At 45.6% G+C, this 22,919-nt stretch overlaps 2 protein-coding genes across 2 annotated transcripts in view; both read left to right on the forward strand.

Annotated features, from left to right (window-relative positions):
• Nucleotides 1–22,919, forward strand: part of csmd3b (CUB and Sushi multiple domains 3b) — a gene marked incomplete at its 3' end in the record, with an annotated part of 548,364 nt that overhangs the window by 114,489 nt on the left and 410,956 nt on the right. The gene's annotated exons all lie outside the window — the stretch shown is intronic.
• On the forward strand, nt 12,308–13,666 carry LOC310863337 (bleomycin hydrolase-like; the record flags this gene model as incomplete). Its single annotated transcript, XM_083771593.1, has 1 exon — nt 12,308–13,666. The coding sequence occupies one exon, from the start codon at nt 12,308–12,310 to the stop codon at nt 13,664–13,666; it is 1,359 nt and encodes a 452-aa protein (XP_083627719.1).

The raw sequence follows: 22,919 nt of genomic DNA on the forward strand, positions 1-22,919 counted from the left end.
CTTGAGCCCCTATGAAAACAGCTATGGAAATAATGCTGACTCATATAGGAATCATTGTTTTAATTCACAATGGATTTTAATCTACTCTGTTGTGTATACACACACACACACACACACACACACACACGCAAATGTACGCACGCACACACTTCACTCTACACCCTGAACGCACATTATATCTGGTGTCTCTCCACAAGACGAGGCAAACTCTGACAGCTCTCTCCATGAGCTACTACAGTAGCCAGGTGAATCCAGTGAAAAGCTATGATGCCTTATTGATTTGTGCCTGCTAAATCCACTTAAGACCCCCAAGGCGAGCTAAAGGAGGATGTTAAGCCTTGAAACCGTTTAGACATGCACTGTGCCAAAGGCTGCATCTCACTGCTGCAGAGGTCAATTAATGTGCCGTGTGCCTGAGTGCAGGCTTTCCGCATTCACTTGACATTTGTTGCCAATACATTGAAAAAAGTACCAAAAATAGATGGCTTACTCTTTGGCTCTCACTTGCATGTTGTAATAATAATGATACATATTCACAGAGCACTTCATCAAAACAAAGTGCTTTATGTAAAACTGATGAAATTTTGAGTTAAACACCAGAACAAACACATGACGTGCAAAAAGGGGGTCCGTACGCTTTTCCGACCAGTCATTGGTCCAACATGATTAACCACCATACTATATTCAAGAATAATATGGGCATTTATGCATATCTTAAAATATTGTATATAGAGTTGAATTGGTCAAGTCACTTCACTTGACTGGGTCCTCCAAGGTCCCCTACTTGTTTCCCTCTGGACAAAAAATCTCTAAGCAAAATACTACAGATTCACAAGCTCACGATGTGTAACTGCATGTTGAAAGCTCATGTGGCTAACAGAAGACACTGATTTAGTAAGCCCCACAGCTAGGTACGGTATAGGAGGTTGTTTTATAGTCCAGGAGCAAAGAGGCAAACACTTCCAATTTAGCATACATATTTCCCAAACCAAAACACTGGCAGAAGGATGCAGGTAGAACAAGCAAAATCTGGGATGGGACCCAGAAACACGAGAAAAAAACTAAGAATAGGAAGCCAAAGTGGAAACGGTAACATTTCTTTGCAAACAGCCAAATTAATGAATTGAGGCTTATCTATAGTCCAGAGCTTGGCAAGTACCTCTTCCAAATTAATATGTATTCGGCCTACACAATATTTTGTGCCAGAGAAGTGATGTCATGTACATTGGCTATTTTCAAAGAGCGATGCATATACAGCGTTAAACTGCGGTCAATCTGAGTAGCCAATTATTTTCCCCTTTTCCCCCCAATTTTAATCGTTAATTGTGTCCGTGTAGACGCTCGACAAAGCCGTTGCACCACGGTGGATTCGAATCCACCGTGGGCAGGGACTTTACCACTGCGCCACCCAAGCGCCTGGTGAAACTGATTCTGATGCTCTATTGAATAACCCCACCGGGACCCCAAAAGGCAGCAAGGGCAGAATCCATTTTCTTGCGACCGACGGCCGTCGCGACGGACCTGTCCGTCGGGGGGTCCGCCGGTCCGTCGGGGGGTCCGCCGGTCCGTCGGGGGGTCCGTCGGTCCGTCGGGGGGTCCGTCGGTCCGTCGGGGGGTCCGTCGGTCCGTCGGGAGGTCCGTCGGTCCGTCGGGGGGTCCGTCGGTCGGTCGGTCCGTTTTTGCGTCGCGACCGTCGGTCGCAGGGTTAGGGTGGATGGATTCTGCCCCTTGCTGCCCAAATGGTAACTCTGTCATTTCTCTACCGTTTTGGACGGGGGTGGTCTCTTTGGAATCGTGTGGCCCCCCTGGAGGTTTCTATGGGGGTCTCGAGGTTCGGGGACCCCTGGGGACCCCCACGGACCCCCAAATGGTAACTCTGTCATTTCTCTACCGTTTTGGAGGGGGTGGGCTCATTTGAATCGTGTCGCCCCCCTGGAGGTTTCTATGGGGGTCTCGAGGTTCGGGGACCCCTGGGGACCCCCAGGGACCCCCAAATGGTAATGTCACCTGTGGACACTAACTGTAATTGTCTCGCTGTCTCGCTGCTGCGCTGCGCCGCACAGACAGCAGCTTGTGTGTAACATGTGCGTTCGTGCCGTGTTGCTGGTATATTATTATTATTATATTTTTTGCGCCGCCGCGTTGTCTCGCTGCTGCGCTGCACAGACAGCAGCTTGTCCTTCCCAGCCTCCCCGTCCTGGACGGCGCAGAACAGCGTTGGATCGCCGGCCGCCTATCGTTGATCGCCCGCCGTCTCCTCGAGGACCGCCGACGCAGATGGTTTACTGCTATATGCCATAGTGTTTATTATAGCTACTATTATTACACACTGTGCTATTATCCAGATTCCTGAGGTGGACATTTCAAGAGGAGCTTGTGATTATTGCTTGCCTATAGATACAGTGCCTACTGCCTATTTATATTGCTATTTGCTACGTTTTAATAATTGCCAGTCATACAGTATAAATTGCCACATTGTTATACCTATACATTTACGTATTTTACTTGTATAGTGTTATATTTGATATCCTGCTACATGATTTTATACTTACCTGTTTTATCTCCGAGCTTATAATAAACTTTGTTACTTTTCTATATACGACCTGCCTGCTGCCCTTATCCGTTTTTCTCAAGCAATGACAATTTCACTGGAGCGCAGCGCTATATGCACGCAGAGAGCACATGATACAGGCCTACATCCCGTCCCAAACACTGAGGACAGTGAGGAGGTAAAGTAAACTTGTTTATAATGTGGCAAGAAAAATATATTCCAATTACTTTTCGGTGCGCACTCACCATGAATCCAAGCAGAGGTAGGTAAAACACCGCCGCCACAGTCCCAATGGCCCGTGCGCAAAAAGTTGATATTTAACATTGGCTATAATCTGCCAAATCTCAACCGATTGGTATAATTCCAAATGGTATACACTCAATGAAATTTATATTTTCCATTTTTCATGGGCGTATAAGTCATAGAGCCAGAGAAAGGAGAGATATGGTATAGGGAAGCACTAAGCCCTGTTAGCCATGCAGCCTATTATGTTTCATGAGCTGTGGTGGCTTCACTGATATACAACCTTTATTCAAATAGTTGCAAATGTATTAATAAAAATACTGAGCATGTATGTTTGATATAAGGCCAAACCTCATTTGAAAGAATATATTCAGAGTATACTCTTCATTAGCAAACTGTACCAAACGAAGGAAAAACCCCCGCGGGGATAACTGACGTTATAAGAAGATAACGCCCCTGCATGACACCTCCCTGGCCACCGTATAGCGCATTGACAGGTCTGTCTGTCTGTCTGTCGTAGCATGCAGATAGACAGATAGGGGGGGGGGGGCAGTTTGACAACAGCGGCTGACACATGTTCATTGATTATGATTAATAGGCCTACTGTATACAGCTACTGTGCTGCTGGATCGTCGATAAATGGACTATAGGCCTACTGGACTTTGACGTTAACGTTAAAACAGAGGCCAGCCAGCGGTACCGTGACCACACCGTTCGTTGTGTGTGTGTGTGTGTGTGTGTGTGTGTGTGTGTGTGTGTGTGTGTGTGTGTGCGCGAACTTCGAGACGAGTTGGTGACAGTGGTTTGTATTTTGATTTGAAATAAATAATGATGAATAGATGTCTACTGTTCATGCTTGTGTGTGTTTTTTTTAGACAATAGACCACTTAGCAATTGCTTTAACTATGAAAGAAATGAAGACGATGAAGGATATCGATGAAATGTATGTTTCACTATATATAAAATATATACCTTGACTCTCCCTCTGAATGAAATTAAAAATCGGGTCCTAATAATTAACCCTAAAAATCTATAGACCTACCCTTAGTTTTAGCTGGAACACACGCTCAGCATCGCGGGGTTAATGGTAGGCCTACTTGGTAACTATACTTAAAAGGTCTACTTTATCCCATCACAACTATAGTGATTTTGCAGCTATTTTCAATGAACAGTATGGTCTATTGTTGATTAATGTGGTCATTTCAATCTAGGCGCCGTAATGCGCAAAATGGAGTCGACCGGTGGCCACTGATGGCCTATTATTCCTATAAATTCATATCATGCCTGTTGGTGAAATATAAACATCTAAAATGGTTCAGTAATAATTAGCATAAGTTATTATTAACGAAAAACATCTAATACTATTTTAAATTGGTCTAGTAAAGTTAGTAACTAATCAGAAGTTGTTTCAAACAACTGTTTGAAAAAACTGTTTGTTTTTCGTTAATAATAATACATGCTAATTATTATTGAACGGTAAGTATGCTGGTATGTACGCTATGGTACACTATAAGCTTGTATATCTGTTTATTTTAAGAATGCGCCGCTGCATTCTGTCAGAATCTCGTGTGTGTGTGTGTGTGTGTGTGTGTGTGTGTGTGTGTGTGTGTGTGTGTGTGCGTGTGTGTGTGTGTGTGTGTGTGTGTGTGTGTGTGTGTGTGTGTGTGTGTGTGTGTGTGTGTGTGTGTGTGTGTGTATGTGCACACATGTGTCACACATGATGTGTGCTATATATTTTATAGCTCTAGAGACGCAGAGACAGAGACATATTTATTTAAAATCATCCTGGCACGTAGGCCTATAGACAACGGCGTCAACTCCGCGCAAGAGCCAAAGCACTCGCTGGCAAAATAATAATAAGTTAATATATATAGGCTACTCTAAGGTGGGCACCTGTCGTTATAAACCTTCTGCACTTGCCTATAAAGCCAATGAACGGAGCTCATTTCTCTCTCTCTCTCTCTCTCTCTCTCTTTCTCTCTCTCTCTCTCTCCATCTGCCGTGCACATGCAAAGAGCGCATGCAGGTATCCAACTATCCAACATTGATAAACTGGTTCGCTTATATCCGTGCAGTATAACATCAAAGTCCAGTAGGCCTATAGTCCATTTATCGACGATCCAGCAGCACAGTAGCATATACAGTAGGCCTATTAATCATCATCAATGAACATGTGTCAGCCGCTGTTGTCAAACTGCCCCCCCCCCCTATCTGTCTATCTGCATGCTACGACAGACAGACAGACAGACCTGTCAATGCGCTATACGGTGGCCAGGGAGGTGTCATGCAGGGGCGTTATCTTCTTATAACGTCAGTTATGCCCGCGGGGGTTTTTCCTTTGTTTAGTACTTTATTTACAGTTTGCTAATGAAGAGTATACTCTGAATATATTCAGCAGCAGGCAGGTCGTATAGAAAAGTAACAAAGTTTATTATAAGCTCGGAGATAAAACAGGTAAGTATAAAATCATGTAGCAGGATATCAAATATAACACTATACAAGTAAAATACGTAAATGTATAGGTATAACAATGTGGCAATTTATACTGTATGACTGGCAATTATTAAAACGTAGCAAATAGCAATATAAATAGGCACTGTGTTGAGATTTGACGGGATGTATGTCCTCACTTGTGTATTGTGTGTAATTCTGTACTGCTGTTCTGTGTGATATGCAGTGTTGTGCTTGTGCCACTGTGAGGCGCCAAGGCGCAAGGTATGGGATGCATGTTTGTCTCCTATGGCGTGATCAGTTAACTCGGGTCACATGACCACTGCCTGTGTGTGGAGCGGACCGGTGTTTTTTCATTCAGTGATTGTATTGTATTGGGTCTGTCACCGTGAGAATGATGCGTGACAGGGAGCCCTTAATATAATAATAAATATGCCATGCTTGGCTAAATGGATCTAATCTTTTCTCCGAATGCAACGTGTAAGCTGCAGAACTTCTCATAACTTAACACACTGTATCCTATTCCTAGGCAAGCAATAATCACAAGCTCCTCTTGAAATGTCCACCTCAGGAATCTGGATAATAGCACAGTGTTTGTTCCCACCCAATCTCCTAAGCAGCCCAAAGATTGATTAGTGCACATATATTATCGATTATCGTATACACATTAGTACACACGACCACAAAAGATGCCACGGCAAATCAAGTGCACACCAACGATCACTGCAATAAGCCTATATCAAAATAGGATAACACTTCTATCGAAAATCACAGCAGTAAAATACAAACATGCGTGTTCACCAATATAGGGGCGCTAAGAGACAGGTGAAGCCAACCCTGAGAATATTCCACCCCTGTAAGCAGCCCTCTGAAGCCTGAATGACCGCTGTACCCAATGTACTGTACACTACAATAATACGTGCCACACCGTTAAGTTAGCAAATGCCCAATAATAATAGTAGCTATAATAAACACTATGGCATATAGCAGTAAACCATCTGCGTCGGCGGTCCTCGAGGAGACGGCGGGCGATCAACGATAGGCGGCCGGTGATCCAACGCTGTTCTGCGCCGTCCAGGACGGGGAGGCTGGGAAGGAGGATATGATATATAATAATAATAATAATATCTATACCAGCAACACGAACGCACATGTTACACACAAGCTGCTGTCTGTGCAGCGCAGCAGCGAGACAACGCGGCGGCGCAAAAAATATAATAATAATAATATACCAGCAACACGGCACGAACGCACATGTTACACACAACTGGCACAAGCTGCTGTCTGTGCGGCGCAGCGCAGCAGCGAGACAGCGAGACAATTACAGTTAGTGTCCACAGGTGACATTACCATTTGGGGGTCCCTGGGGGTCCCCAGGGGTCCCCGAACCTCGAGACCCCCATAGAAACCTCCAGGGGGGCCACACGATTCCAAAGAGACCACCCCCGTCCAAAACGGTAGAGAAATGACAGAGTTACCATTTGGGCAGCAAGGGCAGAATCCATCCACCCTAACCCTGCGACCGACGGTCGCGACGCAAAAACGGACCGACCGACCGACGGACCCCCCGACGGACCGACGGACCTCCCGACGGACCGACGGACCCCCCGACGGACCGACGGACCCCCCGACGGACCGACGGACCCCCCGACGGACCGACGGACCCCCCGACGGACCGGCGGACCCCCCGACGGACAGGTCCGTCGCGACGGACGTCGGTCGCAAGAAATGGATTCTGCCCTCCCTCCCAAAAGGACCCCTGGGAGTCCCACATTGCGAGCCAGTGTTATAGGCAGCAGCTGACTAGGTGAGAGTGGGAAAAGATATGTAGCTGGGACTGAGGTGAGGTGGAATGGAATGACTGGGAGGGAGAGACAGAGATAGATCATGACAGTGGCTTTGGTTCTGTTCCAGTAACCACCCCTCAAGGGAGCGGCTTCCAGAACACTGAACAGAGGGGATGGGAGGGAAACTGGGTCAAGGGATACGGGAACTGGAGACTGGAGCTGTGAATCTGCAGCCTTCTGAACAGGGTCAGAGTAGGAGGCCTCACATAGACACCTTTGAGGCTTGACTGGATCGGAGCAGGAGACTGGGTCTGTGGATAATGCAGACTCAAGATTAGGGCAGGACCCTGGGGGAATGCTGAATGCTGGAATCACTGGGGATGCTGCAGACTCTGAAGGCCAGACCACTGGGGAAGTGGAGAACTGGCCGCTTTGGGAGGGCTAGAATTTGACACACCTGGCAGCCAAAGGAAACAGCTCAATAGGAACCCAAGTACCACGGCCTCCATTGACAGGCAATGAATGACGAGACCCCTCGGGACAGGAACTGGACACCTCCGGTAGACAGAAAGCTCGCAGTTTGTGCTGACAGGGATGGAACTCCTTAGGGAGGCATGAGTGTGGCAGACAGGAACCATATGGACCTCAGGTTGACGGTGATGGACTGTAGAGTAAGTAGAGTAAGAGTAAGTAAATGAAGTGGAAAGCAAGGCTTTTACAAACATGGTATGGCAGATGAGCACAGGGAAGACAGTCCACACAGGCAAACCATTCCAAGGGAGCAGGCAAATATCCAAAACCAAAACACTGGCAAATGGTCAAAACATGAAGCAGGTGGAACGAGCTAAATCTGGGACGGGGCCCAGAAAGAGGAGCAAACAGAAGTAAACAAAAGGACAGCGTGCCAAAGCAGAAACACTAACAGTAACATGTCTTTACAAAGTGAATGAGTGCAGCCTCGTGAGCACCATGCAGCCATGGGGTGTTTGTAGTGGTCCCGAGGGGAAATTACCTTTACTCGTCTGACCCAGCAGTGTACTGCTCCAAGTGAGCACACAGGGGAGCAGTTAGGGGGTTAAGTGTCTTCTTCAGGGACACTTAGCCGGTGACATGACGCCTGGAGGATCCAAGGAACTTTCTGATTCCCAGGCGGCCGCCTCCTATCTCCTGTATAGCTGGTTTATAATTGTTATGGCAGCGCGTTGCTCCGTTGAACAGTAATGGCCAATGAGGTATCTACGTCTTGTATATAAATCTATGAGTCTCGGATGGACGCGGCTTTCACCATGTCTGCGTGTGGGGTGTTTACTGTAAATGTCGACAGATTTCACCACCACACACACACACCATAGAAACAAACTTAGAAAATCTATACTAAATGCATGATGGATGCTAAATAATAAATATGGATACGAATGAATGACGTGACACAGTAATTTGTTGTGTTTATACAGTAGCTCGTCCACTTTGGTTTATTTCAGATTATTTGTCTGCCGTGTTTATTGGCCCATGAAATTACAATAAAAACCATGAGCGAATGAGACGCTAGAAAAGGAAACATGGTGAAGAGCCAATACCCTTAGGTCTGATCCAGTGGTCCTGACACACACGCACACACACGCACGCATGCACGCACGCACGCACGCACGCACGCACGCACAAATCTAAGAAAAGATTAAATACATGAGATTGACACATTGAAGCAAAAAAAAATAGTCAAATAAAACTGAGCCCTAATCTTAATTACATCCATCCAAACATTGTCCCCTGTCTCTGTGGTTGACAATGTCAGTTGAAATCAATGCAATTTCTTTGTAATCATTGCCAGAAGATTGTTTTCAGGCGTGGGTTTTCACGTGTGTGTGTGTGTGTGTGTGTGTGTGTGTGTGTGTGTGTGTGTGTGTGTGTGTGTGTGTGTGTGTGTGTGTGTGTGTGTGTGTGTGTGTGTGTGTGTGTGTGTGTGTGTGTGTGTGTGTGTGTGTGTGTGTGTGTGGCTAATCTCGCATACCACTAGGATGAGAGGCTAAATCTCATCAAATGCTCGTCCGTGTCTCAAATGCATGCATGAATAATGGACCGTGATATGAAAAATATTGAAAACCACTAGTGTGTAGTGCAGTGTGATAAGTTAACTTGACATTGGTATGCCTCTTTTCTGGACTCAAATTACATAATGTATACCTGGGGTGCATACTTAGTTTAGACTAGTCATTGGTTAGGGTTAAGGTTAGGTTTAGGTGTGCTGCCCCGTGGGAGGTTAGGTTTAGGGTGAGGGTTTGAGATATGTTGTAGTTGTAGGACTAATGACTGGTCTAACCAATGACTAGTCTAAACCAAAAAAAAGTACTGCACCCGTATACCTACCCGACAACAAGGAAAAAAAGTGAGGGCGCTCTCATCATACATCATCTCATTCTGGCCAATCACAATTTGCGTCCTCATTTTCCGTCTTCACTTTACTGCCCTACCTTTATCTTCAAAATATACTTTGCTCAGCCAATCAAATCATCGATATGGGGTGATCAGCCAATCACAAGTCAATGTTTGTGTTTACACAAACCCGGAATGCTGGGCATAGGGAAATAGCTCAAAAAATTAAAAAGAAGCTTGACCTGTGATCTGTTTTCTACCAGCGGACCCCTCCTATAAAGTGAAAATATGAGAATTGAGGTTATTGGCCCTAGCATAAAGTGAAAATATTTGAGAATTGAGGTTATTGGCCGGCTGGCAGCACCCAAGACATGTGACAACGTAGTCGTAAGACTTTTCTGCCCTCCTGACGAAGATAACAAATAACTAGAAAAAGTGCCCTTCTGGGCACAGGTCTCCACCAGGATAGGAATGTAGGACATTGCAGCTTGCCTTCATCTGGTGGTTGGATAAAAGGGCAACAAAAGTAAATTATCCACAGATCCGTGCAGTTAGAGGTAAAAACACTTTTCGGCCAGTTATAGCGCCACCTTGAGGCTAAGTTGAAATTGTTCATGTGGCATTTCGTCCTCGGCCTAGTGGGAATGTGCGTGCACAATTTCACGGAAATCACGCGATGTGTTCATGATTTGCAGCATTTTGTTTGAAACTGAGCACTCCTGTGAACTTTGGAAGCCAATCTTAACCAATCAGGATGGAGTCTGAGAAATCTGAAAGACCGGTTTCGTTGAATGGCTCTAGAGAGACTGTGTACCAATTTGCGCGATGTTTGGACAAAATCTGTAGGTGTACTGTGCAAAAACTTGTTTTGCACAAAGCGGCCTCCTGGTGGCGCTATAACAGGCCGTTCTGGAAAGTTTGGGGCAGAGGTTCATCGTTGGCATCCAGGGAGTGTGTGTGCAAAATTTGGCATCGACCGGGTTAACAGTGGCCGAGATTAGCTGCTCACGGACACACGGACGGACGGAGTGCAAAACATACTCTCCCCCCATGCCTTCGGCCTGGTGGAGACAATAATCATGACACTGTTAAAAACAAAGTAAAGCTTGGGGATAAGGACCAAAATGAGTAGCTAGTGCTGTGTGAACAGTGTGAAGGGTTTTTAAATAGCTCCAGAGCTATTATGTTCTCTGGCAGGGGTGAGTACTACTGTGGATATCACAGCTGTGTCAAAGTTGGGGAGAGAGTGAGAGGTGTGACAGTGTGTTACTGTTGGCACGTCTGTATTTATACGTAACTGTGTGGACGCTTGTGTTATGTGTGTGTATGTGCGTGCACGCGTACAGACGTGTTTGCGTGGGAGACAGCCTGTGTTTTGCACTTAAGCACACAGAGTGCCTTGTTATTTTTACCAGCAGTGACAGTGTTGTTTGTTTGTTTCCTCCTTGACTGTGTGTGCGGTGCTACAGTAGATGTCTGGACAGATGTTGTCAGTGCTGCATGCAGCATCACAACCATGCAAGACGCGGTCACACAACTTCACAGTTATTGTGCACAGTTCTCAGGGGTTGTCTCTGTCCGGCCCCTTATTGGCAGTAAACTCGCATCAAGCATCAGCTCATCAGGTTCCTACGACACTAGGGGCAGCAGAGAGCTAAATCACGGTCTGAGTCACCCTGGTCACCCACCAGCCGTGGTGGGCATGTCGCTTCTCCTCAAACCAGTCATAAGCCTACGGAGTGTTCTCTGTATAGATGAGAATGTGTCACTAATAATGTACAACACTCTGAAATACTGCTGAATTTGTGCTCATTATAAGTGCTTCACCACACGTCTCTACCCATGCGGATTGATTTACAATACCACATGAACCATAGCGTCCCTTTTCCAGACATTTCATGATGCACAAACAATTCTGAATATGATTCAATCCGGGGGGGAAAAAAACTGAACAGAACATTTGGCGAAAATCTACAAGCTCATAGCGCATCGCATTGTGGCACGTTGTGTGAGCTTGTAGATCGGTTATTTTCGGCAAAGAAATGTGGTGTAGACTAGAGGAGAAAAAGAGGGGCCCAAGTATAGATCCCAGGAGTCAAGTATATATAATTGGAGGTTAAGCCATGGCTGATACAGCTGCCTGCAGTATTGCAGATTGGCACAAATGTCAGCTGGTTAAGCTTGCTGTGTTACTGTTATCAATCTGTTCTATATATTCGCTAAATATGCTTTGATGGGGTAATTCACTGAACCGCTCCCATTTAATGAGCGCAAACTTCAAAACTCCAATTATGGTTGTGCTCAAGTCATTTAGAAAATCATTTAAAATACTTTGTTGATAATTGAATATCATTTTGAGCAGTTCTCTTTAAACATGGGCCGCTATGCAGCCCTCATACCTGGTCTAACACCTGTGGAACATGGTCAGTCTTGCCAAGTTGACCCTGTGTTCAAGGGGAAGCCAATTTAGGTCCCTATTACTGGTTCCTCCCTACATGGGTACTTCCACCCAAACCTGTTGTGACTCTAATTCGTACGTATTCTATGCTGACTGCAACTTGACTTTGTCACTCAAGGTTGATAATCTCCACGGTTTATCTTGTGTCTGACATCAGTGCATTTTGAACATCTCCATATATGTGCATGTGACACGGTTTATGTTGTGTCTCACATCACTGCATGTTTAAATATATTATGTATATCTCCTGTTTCCATCCAAGATCCTTGGAATATACACTCACTGACCGGGCAGACAGGCAGACGGGCAGAAAGAAACATAGACAGAAAAAAACACAGATAGAAAGACAGACTGACCGTCGGTGGACGAGAGTGCTCAAGCTCAACTAAGACTCTGTCTTCGTCGTTGCTCATTAAATAATTAACAACATAACCCGTCTCCAGAAACATGGACACAGGTCTGTGTCAAGAGAAGGTAGCTGCCTTTACGAAGCGCCTGCGATCGGAACCACGTTACCTGCTGGCCCAGAACGTCTCCACGTGCATCGACCCTCTGGAGGTGTGTCTGCAGCGGCAGACCGTCCAGGACAGCGTGCACATCTTCCAGCACTCTGTCCCCACCGAGGGTAAGCCTGTCACCAACCAGAAGAGTTCGGGTAGGTGTTGGATCTTCTCATGCCTCAATGTCATGCGCCTTCCCTTCATCAAGAAGTTTAACGTCAAAGAGTTTGAGTTCAGTCAGTCGTATCTGTTCTTCTGGGACAAGGTGGAACGTTGTCAGTACTTCCTCCACGCCTGCGTGGAGACGGCCCAGAGGAAGGAGCCGGTGGACGGTCGCCTCGTCCAGTTCCTCCTGTCCAACCCCACCAACGACGGAGGACAGTGGGACATGCTCGTCAACCTCATCGAGAAGTATGGAGTCATCCCGAAGCAGTGCTTCCCAGAGTCGCACAGCTCTGAGGCCTCGCGTAGAATGAACAGCATCCTCAATCACAAGCTGAGAGAGTACTGTTTACGACTGAGGAAGATGGTGGCCGACAACTCCACTGAAGCAGAGCTGTCTGACACCATCAATGGCATGATGGAGGAGGTGTTCCGGGTGGCCAGTGTGTGCCTGGGCAGCCCCCCCGAGAGCATCTGCTGGGAGTACAGAGACCAGGACAAGAAGTTCCACCGCATCGGACCCCTCACCCCCCAGGAGTTCTACAGAGAGCATGTTAAACCCCTCTACGACCCGCAGGACAAGATCTGCCTTGTGAATGACCCTCGCCTTCTGCACCCGTACGGCAAGCTGTACAGCGTGGAGTTCCTGGGGAACATGGTGGGAGGACGGGGCATCCTGTACAACAACCAGCCCATCCAGCTGCTCAAGAAGGCTGCCGCCGAGTCCATCAAGGAGGGAGAGGCCGTGTGGTTTGGCTGCGACGTGGGGAAGCATTTCCACGGCAAGCTGGGCATCAACGACATGAACGTGTTCAACCACGAACTGGTGTTTGGAGTGTCGGTGAAGAACCTCACCAAGGCAGAGCGGCTGGTGTACGGAGACTCTCTGATGACCCATGCCATGGTCCTCACCGCTGTGACCGACCAGGGCGGTAAGGAGGGTTATGAGAAGTGGAGAGTGGAGAACTCTTGGGGAGACGAGCGTGGAAACAAAGGGTACCTGACCATGACCGACGAGTGGTTCTCGGAGTACGTGTACGAGGTGGTGGTGGACAGGAAGTACCTTCCCCCAGAGGTCCTGGAAGTTATGCAACTGGAGCCCATCGTGCTTCCTGCCTGGGACCCGATGGGAGCCCTGGCGTAGCTCTGGAAGAACCGTCCCTTCCATTTGTGCTTATCTTTATAGTTATAGTGCTCAGTGTGAATGGCACTTATAGATGGTTTTATCACTCCAATTAAAAAGTGCCCTTCCCTCACTACACCTCATTATAGTTGACAAAAAAAGGTTTAACTTTTCTTAATTTTTATTTAAAAGAAATCACGTGTGAAGTGAGGGGCGCTCTTATCATTGTACATCATCATCACGTAACATGTGGATTTGCTTGTCCACATATGATGTATATTCTCCATTCATTATCAATGGGAATTGAATGTTTGTGTAAGACGAACATCGACACTAATAGCTGAATAAAGCGCCCCTCAAAAAGGAAAAAAAAATATATATAATATATATATATATATATATATATATATATATTTTTTTTTTATATATATATATTTTTTTATATTTATATATATATATATATATATATATATAAAAAAATATATAATTGCCAATATGTACCTTATGTATGATGCCAGTGGTGAGCGCGCCTCATGGCGTGCTCTGCTTGAAAGATGGCAGCTCGGCAGAGTGCATGTCTAGTTAAAGCTGGGCTGTTGCCTGAGTCCAGTGCATTCTGCCAACCTCCGGTCCAGGACTTCGCCTAGCACTTCGTCAATAGAAGTCTATGTTGTCATAACTTTGTCGTATTTCAATGCCTGTGGGCCCAGGCTGTGGTGATTTATGCTCTCTGACATCAGTTCCCAAGGTGTCTGACGTCACTGCTGACGGGGGGCCAATGTGCATTTGATGTGCGGTGGTCTACTGACCACACCACCCATTAGGCAATTTTAATATAGTTCATAATGACTCTGTGACATTGACTTCCAAATATATCAAGTTATTGGACAAAATGTAAGTTTCAAAAATTGTAATAATTCAAAAAGAATAAAATGAACACATTTGGGTGTGATAGAGATAGTTGAATGGAGAAAAGTGTCTGGGATGTGAGTGTGTGTGTGTATCCTGCAAGACTGCTGATTTCAGTCTGCACTTGACATCTAAATACGTCTGATAGATGAACAGATATGGTTCAGATATGGAACAGGAATGGCTCTGAAATTGGACTGCTGCTTCAGCATTTGCCCACGGTCTTGATTTCCATTTAAAATGTTTAAATGAAGTCTAACATTCACTTCAGCTTGTGTGTGAGTGCGTGCCGATGTGCGTGCACACAGCCATGCACGACGTAAAGTACTTGCCAGAGGGACAGGCCGGCTAATAGGACAGCACACACACACACACACACACACACACACACACACACACACACACACACACACAGAGTACTGTATATACCCAGGACAGTAAATCTGCTGAAGTCTTGGCAGGTTTTCAGAGTAACATAAATTTGTTGGTACAGTAAAGCTCTGATCGTTCCATGTCCTCTCTGCCCTTCATTTTTATTCCTGCACCTGCCCTACACTATCCATCCTGTGCACTCCTTCTGCAGGCTACATGCAGTATATCTATCCATCCTGTTCACTCCTTCCATCCACATGCAGGCTACAGTATATCTGTCATCCATGTTCTTCAACTGGCAGAATAACAGGTCTCATATCCTCTAGAGTCTAGACTAGAGAGAACAGACCTATAGATACCTCTCATGTACATACTATTTGTTGTTGTTTGTTCATGATTCATGAACTGTGATGACTCACACCACACACACACACACACACACACACACACACACACACACACACACACACACACACACACTAATGTGTTACGAGTACATAACATAAAAAAGAGTTATAATGGGACACAACCCGAATGGTTCTAAGATATTTCAGACCCATACCCCATGGTCCAAGGGGTATTATATGTACCTGACCCATGGTCCAAGGGGTTAGGGTCAGGTATTATATGAACCTGATAAACCCACTAATTATAAATGCTATTCAAAATCCTGTTTTACCAGTAGATGACAGTGATGGGCCACTGTAAAATATGTGACAATTAATTTAAACTTCATGTTAAATGGAAGATTAAAAAAATAGTTGCCGTAAGAAATGTGCATGTAACAGTTCTAGATCCATCATAGCTTTCCTCCGCTCTGGCGCAACTCGCTGACAACTCAACTCTTTTCATCCATTGATTATGCTGACCCTAGGTCAGACCTTAATATATAATATAAGTTAGACACAGCAATTCATGTGTGTAACAGCACTGATCACGGCTATTCTGATCAGTGATCAGTGCTGTTTCACGTCACAGACATGTAAAGTGTCTGACGTGTACAGTGTCCCAGCATGAAGCCTCAAATTCAGGTAGTGGGGGGCGGAAGGAGTAGTTGGCTGTTTTTTACTTCATCGAATAGCCTACTTTTGCAGTTTAAAGTGGGGGGAGCACAGGAAAATTAAAGTAGAGTTCAATTTAACTATAGCTAAAACCCCTCCTCAAACTGCTATGGTCCAATCACAGCTAAGCATAACATGGGTTAGACAAACCTCTCCACCAAGAAATTCTATGCACATATTTTTCCAGTGCATATGGCAGGCCTTGTTGTTTAATGTGTAAATTGGAATTGGAATTAATGAGCCCGGCTGGAAAGTGGGAGAGGCCGGGTCTTACCTATAGGTGAATTCAGTACTTTAGCCGTGACGTAAGCGCCCCCTCCAGAGATACTTCCGGATCCTACTTTTGTGTCGCTATTGTGCCCCCATAGAGTTATACTGTGTCCCTCCGTCGGACTAAATCTGAGACTAAAACAACCTTGAAAGTCTCATTTTACCGTATTGTTATATTGATCAATGTTTGCCTGTTATCTCTATGGTACCAAAATCAATACAGCATGGACATGTGGACATATGTGGGAATGGTCCCACCACCACACAGGCGTTATCGTTGAAAAGCCCAGATTGTCGTTCCTCAAACGACAACAGGGTTTTTACTCAAATTAGATGCAAACGAGATGCAATAAAACAATGTCCACTACAGAGGACACAAACCTCCAGCTGGTTCTCAGGAGGATGTGTGTTTGTGTTTGTGTGTGAGAACAGGAGAATGTATTACTGTACAAATTGCTGACAAGACCACAAACATGGTCCCCTTGGTCCAGACAGATATGAACACGCACACGCACACATACACATACACATACTCATACGCATACGCATACGCATACGCATACACATACACATACACATACGCATACACATACACATACACATACACATACACATACACATACACATACACATACACATACACATATGCATACGCATACACATACACATACACATGGTCAGTGTCCGGCATCCATACAATTATGATACTCTGTTTAGAGACCATTATGGGCAAACGTTCAGCCAAAAAAAATGCTGATTGTCAACCTAACGACAACAAAGTATATACTATACTATGTAGGCTTTAAGTGGTTAAGTTGAAGTATATACTATGTAGGCTTTAAGTGGTTAAGTTGAAGTATATACTATGTATAGGCTCGTTTATCCCCCAATGTTGTCCCTGTCCTGACCTAGATTTGTATCTGCAATCCTCCTGTGTCACACTTGGCTGGGTCATATAGACACGCGTGTACATGAACACACAGACACGCGCGTGACCACGCGCACACACAGTTATGTGTGCATGTGTACGAGATAACAGATACACAAAAAGACTCACACATAGATATACTGTAATATATATACAGTGCACACGCCCGACTCTCACGCATGTACACTCCATTGCACCGCTGTCCCTATATCAAACACGAATCTCTCATGCTTTCACTTCGATCACACACTGCTTCCCATGACCTGCTCTCTGTGCGTGTGCGTGTGTGTGCATGCACACTCATTTGTTAACTGAGGTGTGTTTACCCCTGAGGTTGCAGTGTTTCATCTCTTCCTGCTTCGGTTCTTCGCTGCGGGGAGGTGTATGTGTGTGCGTGTGTGTGTGCGTGCAGGAAGGAAGGAAGGAAAAAAGCAGGAAGGAAACGTGAGCAAGAAAGGTTATTATTGCGACTGTAGGTCGCAGATTACTATGAAAACCTGTCACGCCACCATATATGGCCGTCAGTCAATCACGCCTCGTGTCGTGACACCACCATATATGGCTGTCAGTCCGTCACACCTCGTGACATGCTCCATATATGGCCGTCTCCATATATGAAGATCACGACACTGACCTCATCAAACCCTGGATAGCCACACATCATCACCTAGATCTGCATATATGGAGCCGGCCAGCAACTCTACATTTGACCACAAACCCTTAGATCTCCATATATGGAGCTGACATGTTATGACATTCCATATGTTTATCCTTCCCCACCCGTCCTTCCTCTTCGATGTCTCCCTTTTGACTGATACCTGTCCATTCAAACTCTAAGTTAATAGTGCAGCCGCACCTGGCAGCTGGTGTTCTCAACAGGCCCGGAAATGAAGGCCCGGCCATACCTGTGCCCTCATCAAACCCTGTACACTCAAGATACTGCCTCCGCTGCCTCCCTTAGATCTCCATATATGGAGCTGACCTGTTCTGACATTGCATATGTTGATCTGACCTCATCAAACCCTGTACACTCAAGACACGGTCCATATATGACCAGTACAGAATTCAGTCCATTTGTTAGGACAGGTAGTTTCGAATTTTCATTTTTATTTATTTTTGCTATTACATTTGTATTAGTTTTAGTGTTCATTTTAGGTTTTTTTTAATTGTAATATTGATTACAATAACGCAAGATTAAACAAGGTTAGCTCAACCGTCTGGGCACCTAGGCTGCCAAAGTCAGAAAAATACCAAAAAAATTGCAAGATTTTAGACAAAGGCTAAAAAGAAAGACATTTTCACTGATTTTTGTTAGTAGCTTGTCCTCGGCTGAGATCAGGTCCTCACCTCAGTGAGAGAGAGAGAGAGAGATTAATTACGCTCTATCCATATTGAGTCATGATGAATTAAGCTGGTCCATTGTTACAGACGCTTTTCTTCAAATGACATCCGCTCACTCATATATCTTACATACTCTGTCACCCCCCTCTCTCTCTCTCTCTCTCTCTGCCCCCCCCCCCCTCTCTCTCTCTCTCTGACCCCCCCCCCCTCTCTCTCTCTCTCTCTCTCTCTCTCTATACCATGTCCTCTTATCTCTGAACATTGCTTTCATCGTTACCACTTCTAACTGCGTTCACCATGAATCATCCCCCCCAGCCCCCTCCCTGTCTCTCTGTCTCTGGGCTTTTTCCCACCCGTCTCTGAATGGAATTAACTCACATTATCTGTCACTTATATCACTGTCTGCATGTCTGTCTATCTACCTTCCTTTATTTCCCTTTCACCCATGTCTCGACATTAACCACATCAGTCCACCCCCTTCTCATTCCATTCTCTCTCTCTCTCTCTCTAAATGTCATTAATTATGTGCTGATAACCAGCTGTACGCTGTTCAGCTCGCAGGCTGGTGAAGATTATAATAATATCATTTATATGATTATAATGTATCATTTTACAATAACACTAACACTATACATTACTATGATTATGTAGTAAAATCCCTATAGTGGGTAATTCAATCTCCCTCTCTCTCTGGCGGCTCTGATCTCTGGAGCTTCCGTCCTGTGTGTCTAATGGCGTGCTACTGTGTTTGCAATTTCTAATTATCTGTATGCGTTTCCTGAGCCCGGGGTTGCCATAATAGTTAACATTTATTCTTGTTTTTTATTAGTCCAGTCTGACTAATGTATGCTCTGTTGCAGTGTACTGTACAAGCTCGCAACACGGCGTACAATGAATCGAGCTACAACATGAATGGGGTTTTACCGCTGTCGCACTGCTGTGCTAATTTGTCACGATGGCACCACACCAATCCTTCCAAAGATGTTAGACTAATCTCCAAACGGGATCACACATGGCACAAACCTCGATAAAAACTTGATAAAAGTTGGACCAACACCTGTTCGCCTGAAATAACTATCTGATTCAGCGATCGACAATATTTTTGCAGTGCTGGTAACTAGGATCATTCTCCTGGGCTTGGGCGCGACTTAAGCTGACAGAGCAACCACTCACGGAGCCTGTCGGGGGGCACACTTGCAGTTTTCAGTACGTAAATATTCATCAAAAATGACTTTATAATTTACATGACATGAGCTCTTCTAGGCAGGCCCACCGCACGCACACATCGCATTGCGGCAGATGAGTGTCTTCATGGAGTAGTCGTGGTGTGTCATGGTGTGGTGATGCATGGGGCAATTCTGCGTGAAGGCAGAGGATGTGGCAACGCTTCCAGCTACAAACTACGAGATAATCAAAGTTCATCGTCTTCCCCAAGGTTTTTCCCGGTTAACAAGACACTCACATTTGATTAACAAACAACAAAGCTGCCCCTCCCTTTTCCCTCTCTTTGCCTTTAGTGTGTCTTGCTGGGGCACAGTGAACCATCAGATGGATTTAATTATGTTCTATCCTGAGTTAGATAAACTCTGTAACCCCCAGTTTGTTTTGTGACTTAACACATTGACTGCCAAGTATTAATTCATTAATTAAAAAATTATTCCGCCACTGCCAAGGTCTTTTGAGTGCAGACCCTTATTCTGAAGGGCAACGGGTCCCGGGCTGTGTAAAAGTGCTGCACGATCGTAATTTATTTAGCCAGAAAAATGCTATTTTGTAACCGCGATCATCGGTTCTTTATAGTTATGGGCCGTGAATTCATAAATCATGACGCTGTATGTGGGATAATTATCCTCGTACACGATGACATGCTCTAAACGGTTGAAAGTGGTGAGGAACATGGGACCTGAGCATAGAATGAGAGCATCTTCTGCTGCACCTGTCATCTTCAAATTAGATTACAGATGTTTCAACCAACCTGCCTTTGATCCTGTGAGCTGAACATAATTGAGCCCGGTAAGCCCCACTTAGCCCTGGTTCTGGCTAGCTGTTGCTAACGCCGTGCAATGTGCACACTCACCGTAGCTCTGTTTGTAACACAATCTAGGCCACGACACGGTAAAACGATACCCTGCATAGCTTGAATGAAACGTATAATGGGCAATCTACAAGCCCACAACGCATCGTAGACGCAGCGCGCTGTGAGCTCGTAGATCTGCCCTTTTCCGGTCCACAGCACTGTTGTACGACAAAGTATAAATTGAGTTTAAGGATGATTCTGCATGCAATCTGGCAAAGACTACTAGTACTGTACTGTACTTTTGTGTACATTTCAGCTAACACCTCTGACCCCTGTCATTGTTGTAAATGAAAACCATATAGAGGTGTTCATTCTCGAGGTCGGCTGTACCTTTGACTATAGCCTGGAAGAAGCCTTTCTAACCAAAGTGCTGAAGTATCAGCAGCTAATGCAGACCATCTCACAGCTAGGCTACAGATGTAAACTTTTAGTTTTTATCTTTGGCAGCCTAGGGCATGTGCATAAGTTGGTTGTGAGGGGCTTACAAATGGCCGGCCTTTCCAAAAGGAGAGCCAAAAGCGAGGTATTGCTCAGTTTCAGCCATTATAGGAAGCCGCTCAATTTGGAGGAGGCGTTGTTTCCTTTATCCATGATTTATGTCTGCTGCCCTGTGTCCGACATGTCAGCTGTACTGTATGTAACGATGCTTTGCCGTCCATGCACGTTGTAACTGGCTGCTCTCCCACTGTCAAACTGCACTGGTTATGTCCTTTGTACAGTAACAAGGTATTCCTGTACTTCTCATTATGTGGACATAAATAAACATTTCAAGTGTGTGTGTGTGTGTGTGTGTGTGTGTGTGTGTGTGTGTGTGTGTGTGTGTGTGTGTGTGTGTGTGTGTGTGTGTGTGTGTGTGTGTGTGTGTGTGTGTGTGTGTGTGTGTGTGTGTGTGTGTGTGTGTGTGTGTGTGTGTGTGTGTGTGTGTGCGAGTGTGTGTGTGCCCGTCTTGTCTGTCTGTGTGTGTGCCAGGGAGCTAATGGACAGCTTGAAGGGATTACCAGCTTAGCCACTGGGATTACTGGAACCTTAGACAAACACACATGCACGGGATCACACGCACACACACACACACACACACACACACACACATTCCCCAGGGAAGGATTGTTATGGTCAGCCACTGTCAGTGGCGTCTTGCCTGAGTTACTGTATACAGGTACTTAGTCGTGCAAAGAAAGTAGCTGATCTACAAGCTCACTGCTTAGTAGGTCATCCTCATCGTTGCTTCCAGTCATCCCGGTTCTCCATACATCTGGCCAGCTCGTTGGTGCTTTGTGCTGCTGCATTGTTCTTTAGTACATCCACACATGTTAATGATGTTCCCACAGCACTACTTTGCTGGCTGGCAGGTCTCGGTGTCAGTGTTCTGCTATAGTCTCATTCTTCTGGCTGCAATTTTCTGTCTCACGACCCCTGGCATTCCATCATATACAGGTTCTTGTTGGTAACATCTGTACTCTTGCTGATGTTAAGAACTGCACACAGCATTCTGGTGTAGCACCCATCTAGAGACTTCTGCAGGGTTGGCTTCAGGGTTCAGCATTCACTGCCATGTAGGAGAACAGACTCTACCGTTGCATAGAAGAAGCTGAGTTTGGTTTGGCAGGGGAGTTCCATACGCTGGCCATGCCATTCAGGGCCCTCCATGCAAGCGCCTTCCTCACTTTAAGATCTTGTTCCGTTGAGTTGACCCATGAGCCCAGGTCCTTGAAGTCCTTGACTTCTTTCAGAGCAGTGCCTCCTGTTGTTCGAGGTGGATGCTCTGATGGGATGTTTGAAAGCAGGCTGATTTCGTCTGCGTATTCCAGGTCTGTCAGGACTACTATGGGGGGTCATCTTGACCTCCTTGGTGTTAGGGTGAGGCCAAGTATGGGAAGGTGAGAAGAAGCAAAGGACAGACATATAAAAGGAAAGGAATGGACAGGACAAGACAGTGAGTGAGGGAGGGAGGGAGGAGAAACAAGACAAAAACCAAAACATGGTGATTATTTCCAGTAGTTTAATGCCTCTTTAATTGGCCTCAGTGAGCTGGCCTCAGATTCAGATACCTTTATTTGCCAGTGAGTATACACACTGCACGCCGGCAGCCAGAGAGTTGGTGCAGTATATCTGTGGGAAACCTTTGAACAAAATAACGCTGGCTATATACCTCTCTGTTTCAGCCCAGCTGCCATTTCGTATTATCAACGAGGATCGTTCGGGGGCCCAATTTCCATGCGTCTCAGCTCCCCTTGTTAGATTTTTCTTTCCCGGGGGTTCTTGTCTGCGTAGCGGTGGCAGCTGATCTCTGGAGCGCCATTTCTGCTTCGAGCTAGT

This window comes from Protomyctophum parallelum (assembly GCF_964188405.1).
Source record: "Protomyctophum parallelum genome assembly, chromosome: 1".
In the NCBI taxonomy this organism is placed as follows: domain Eukaryota; kingdom Metazoa; phylum Chordata; class Actinopteri; order Myctophiformes; family Myctophidae; genus Protomyctophum; species Protomyctophum parallelum.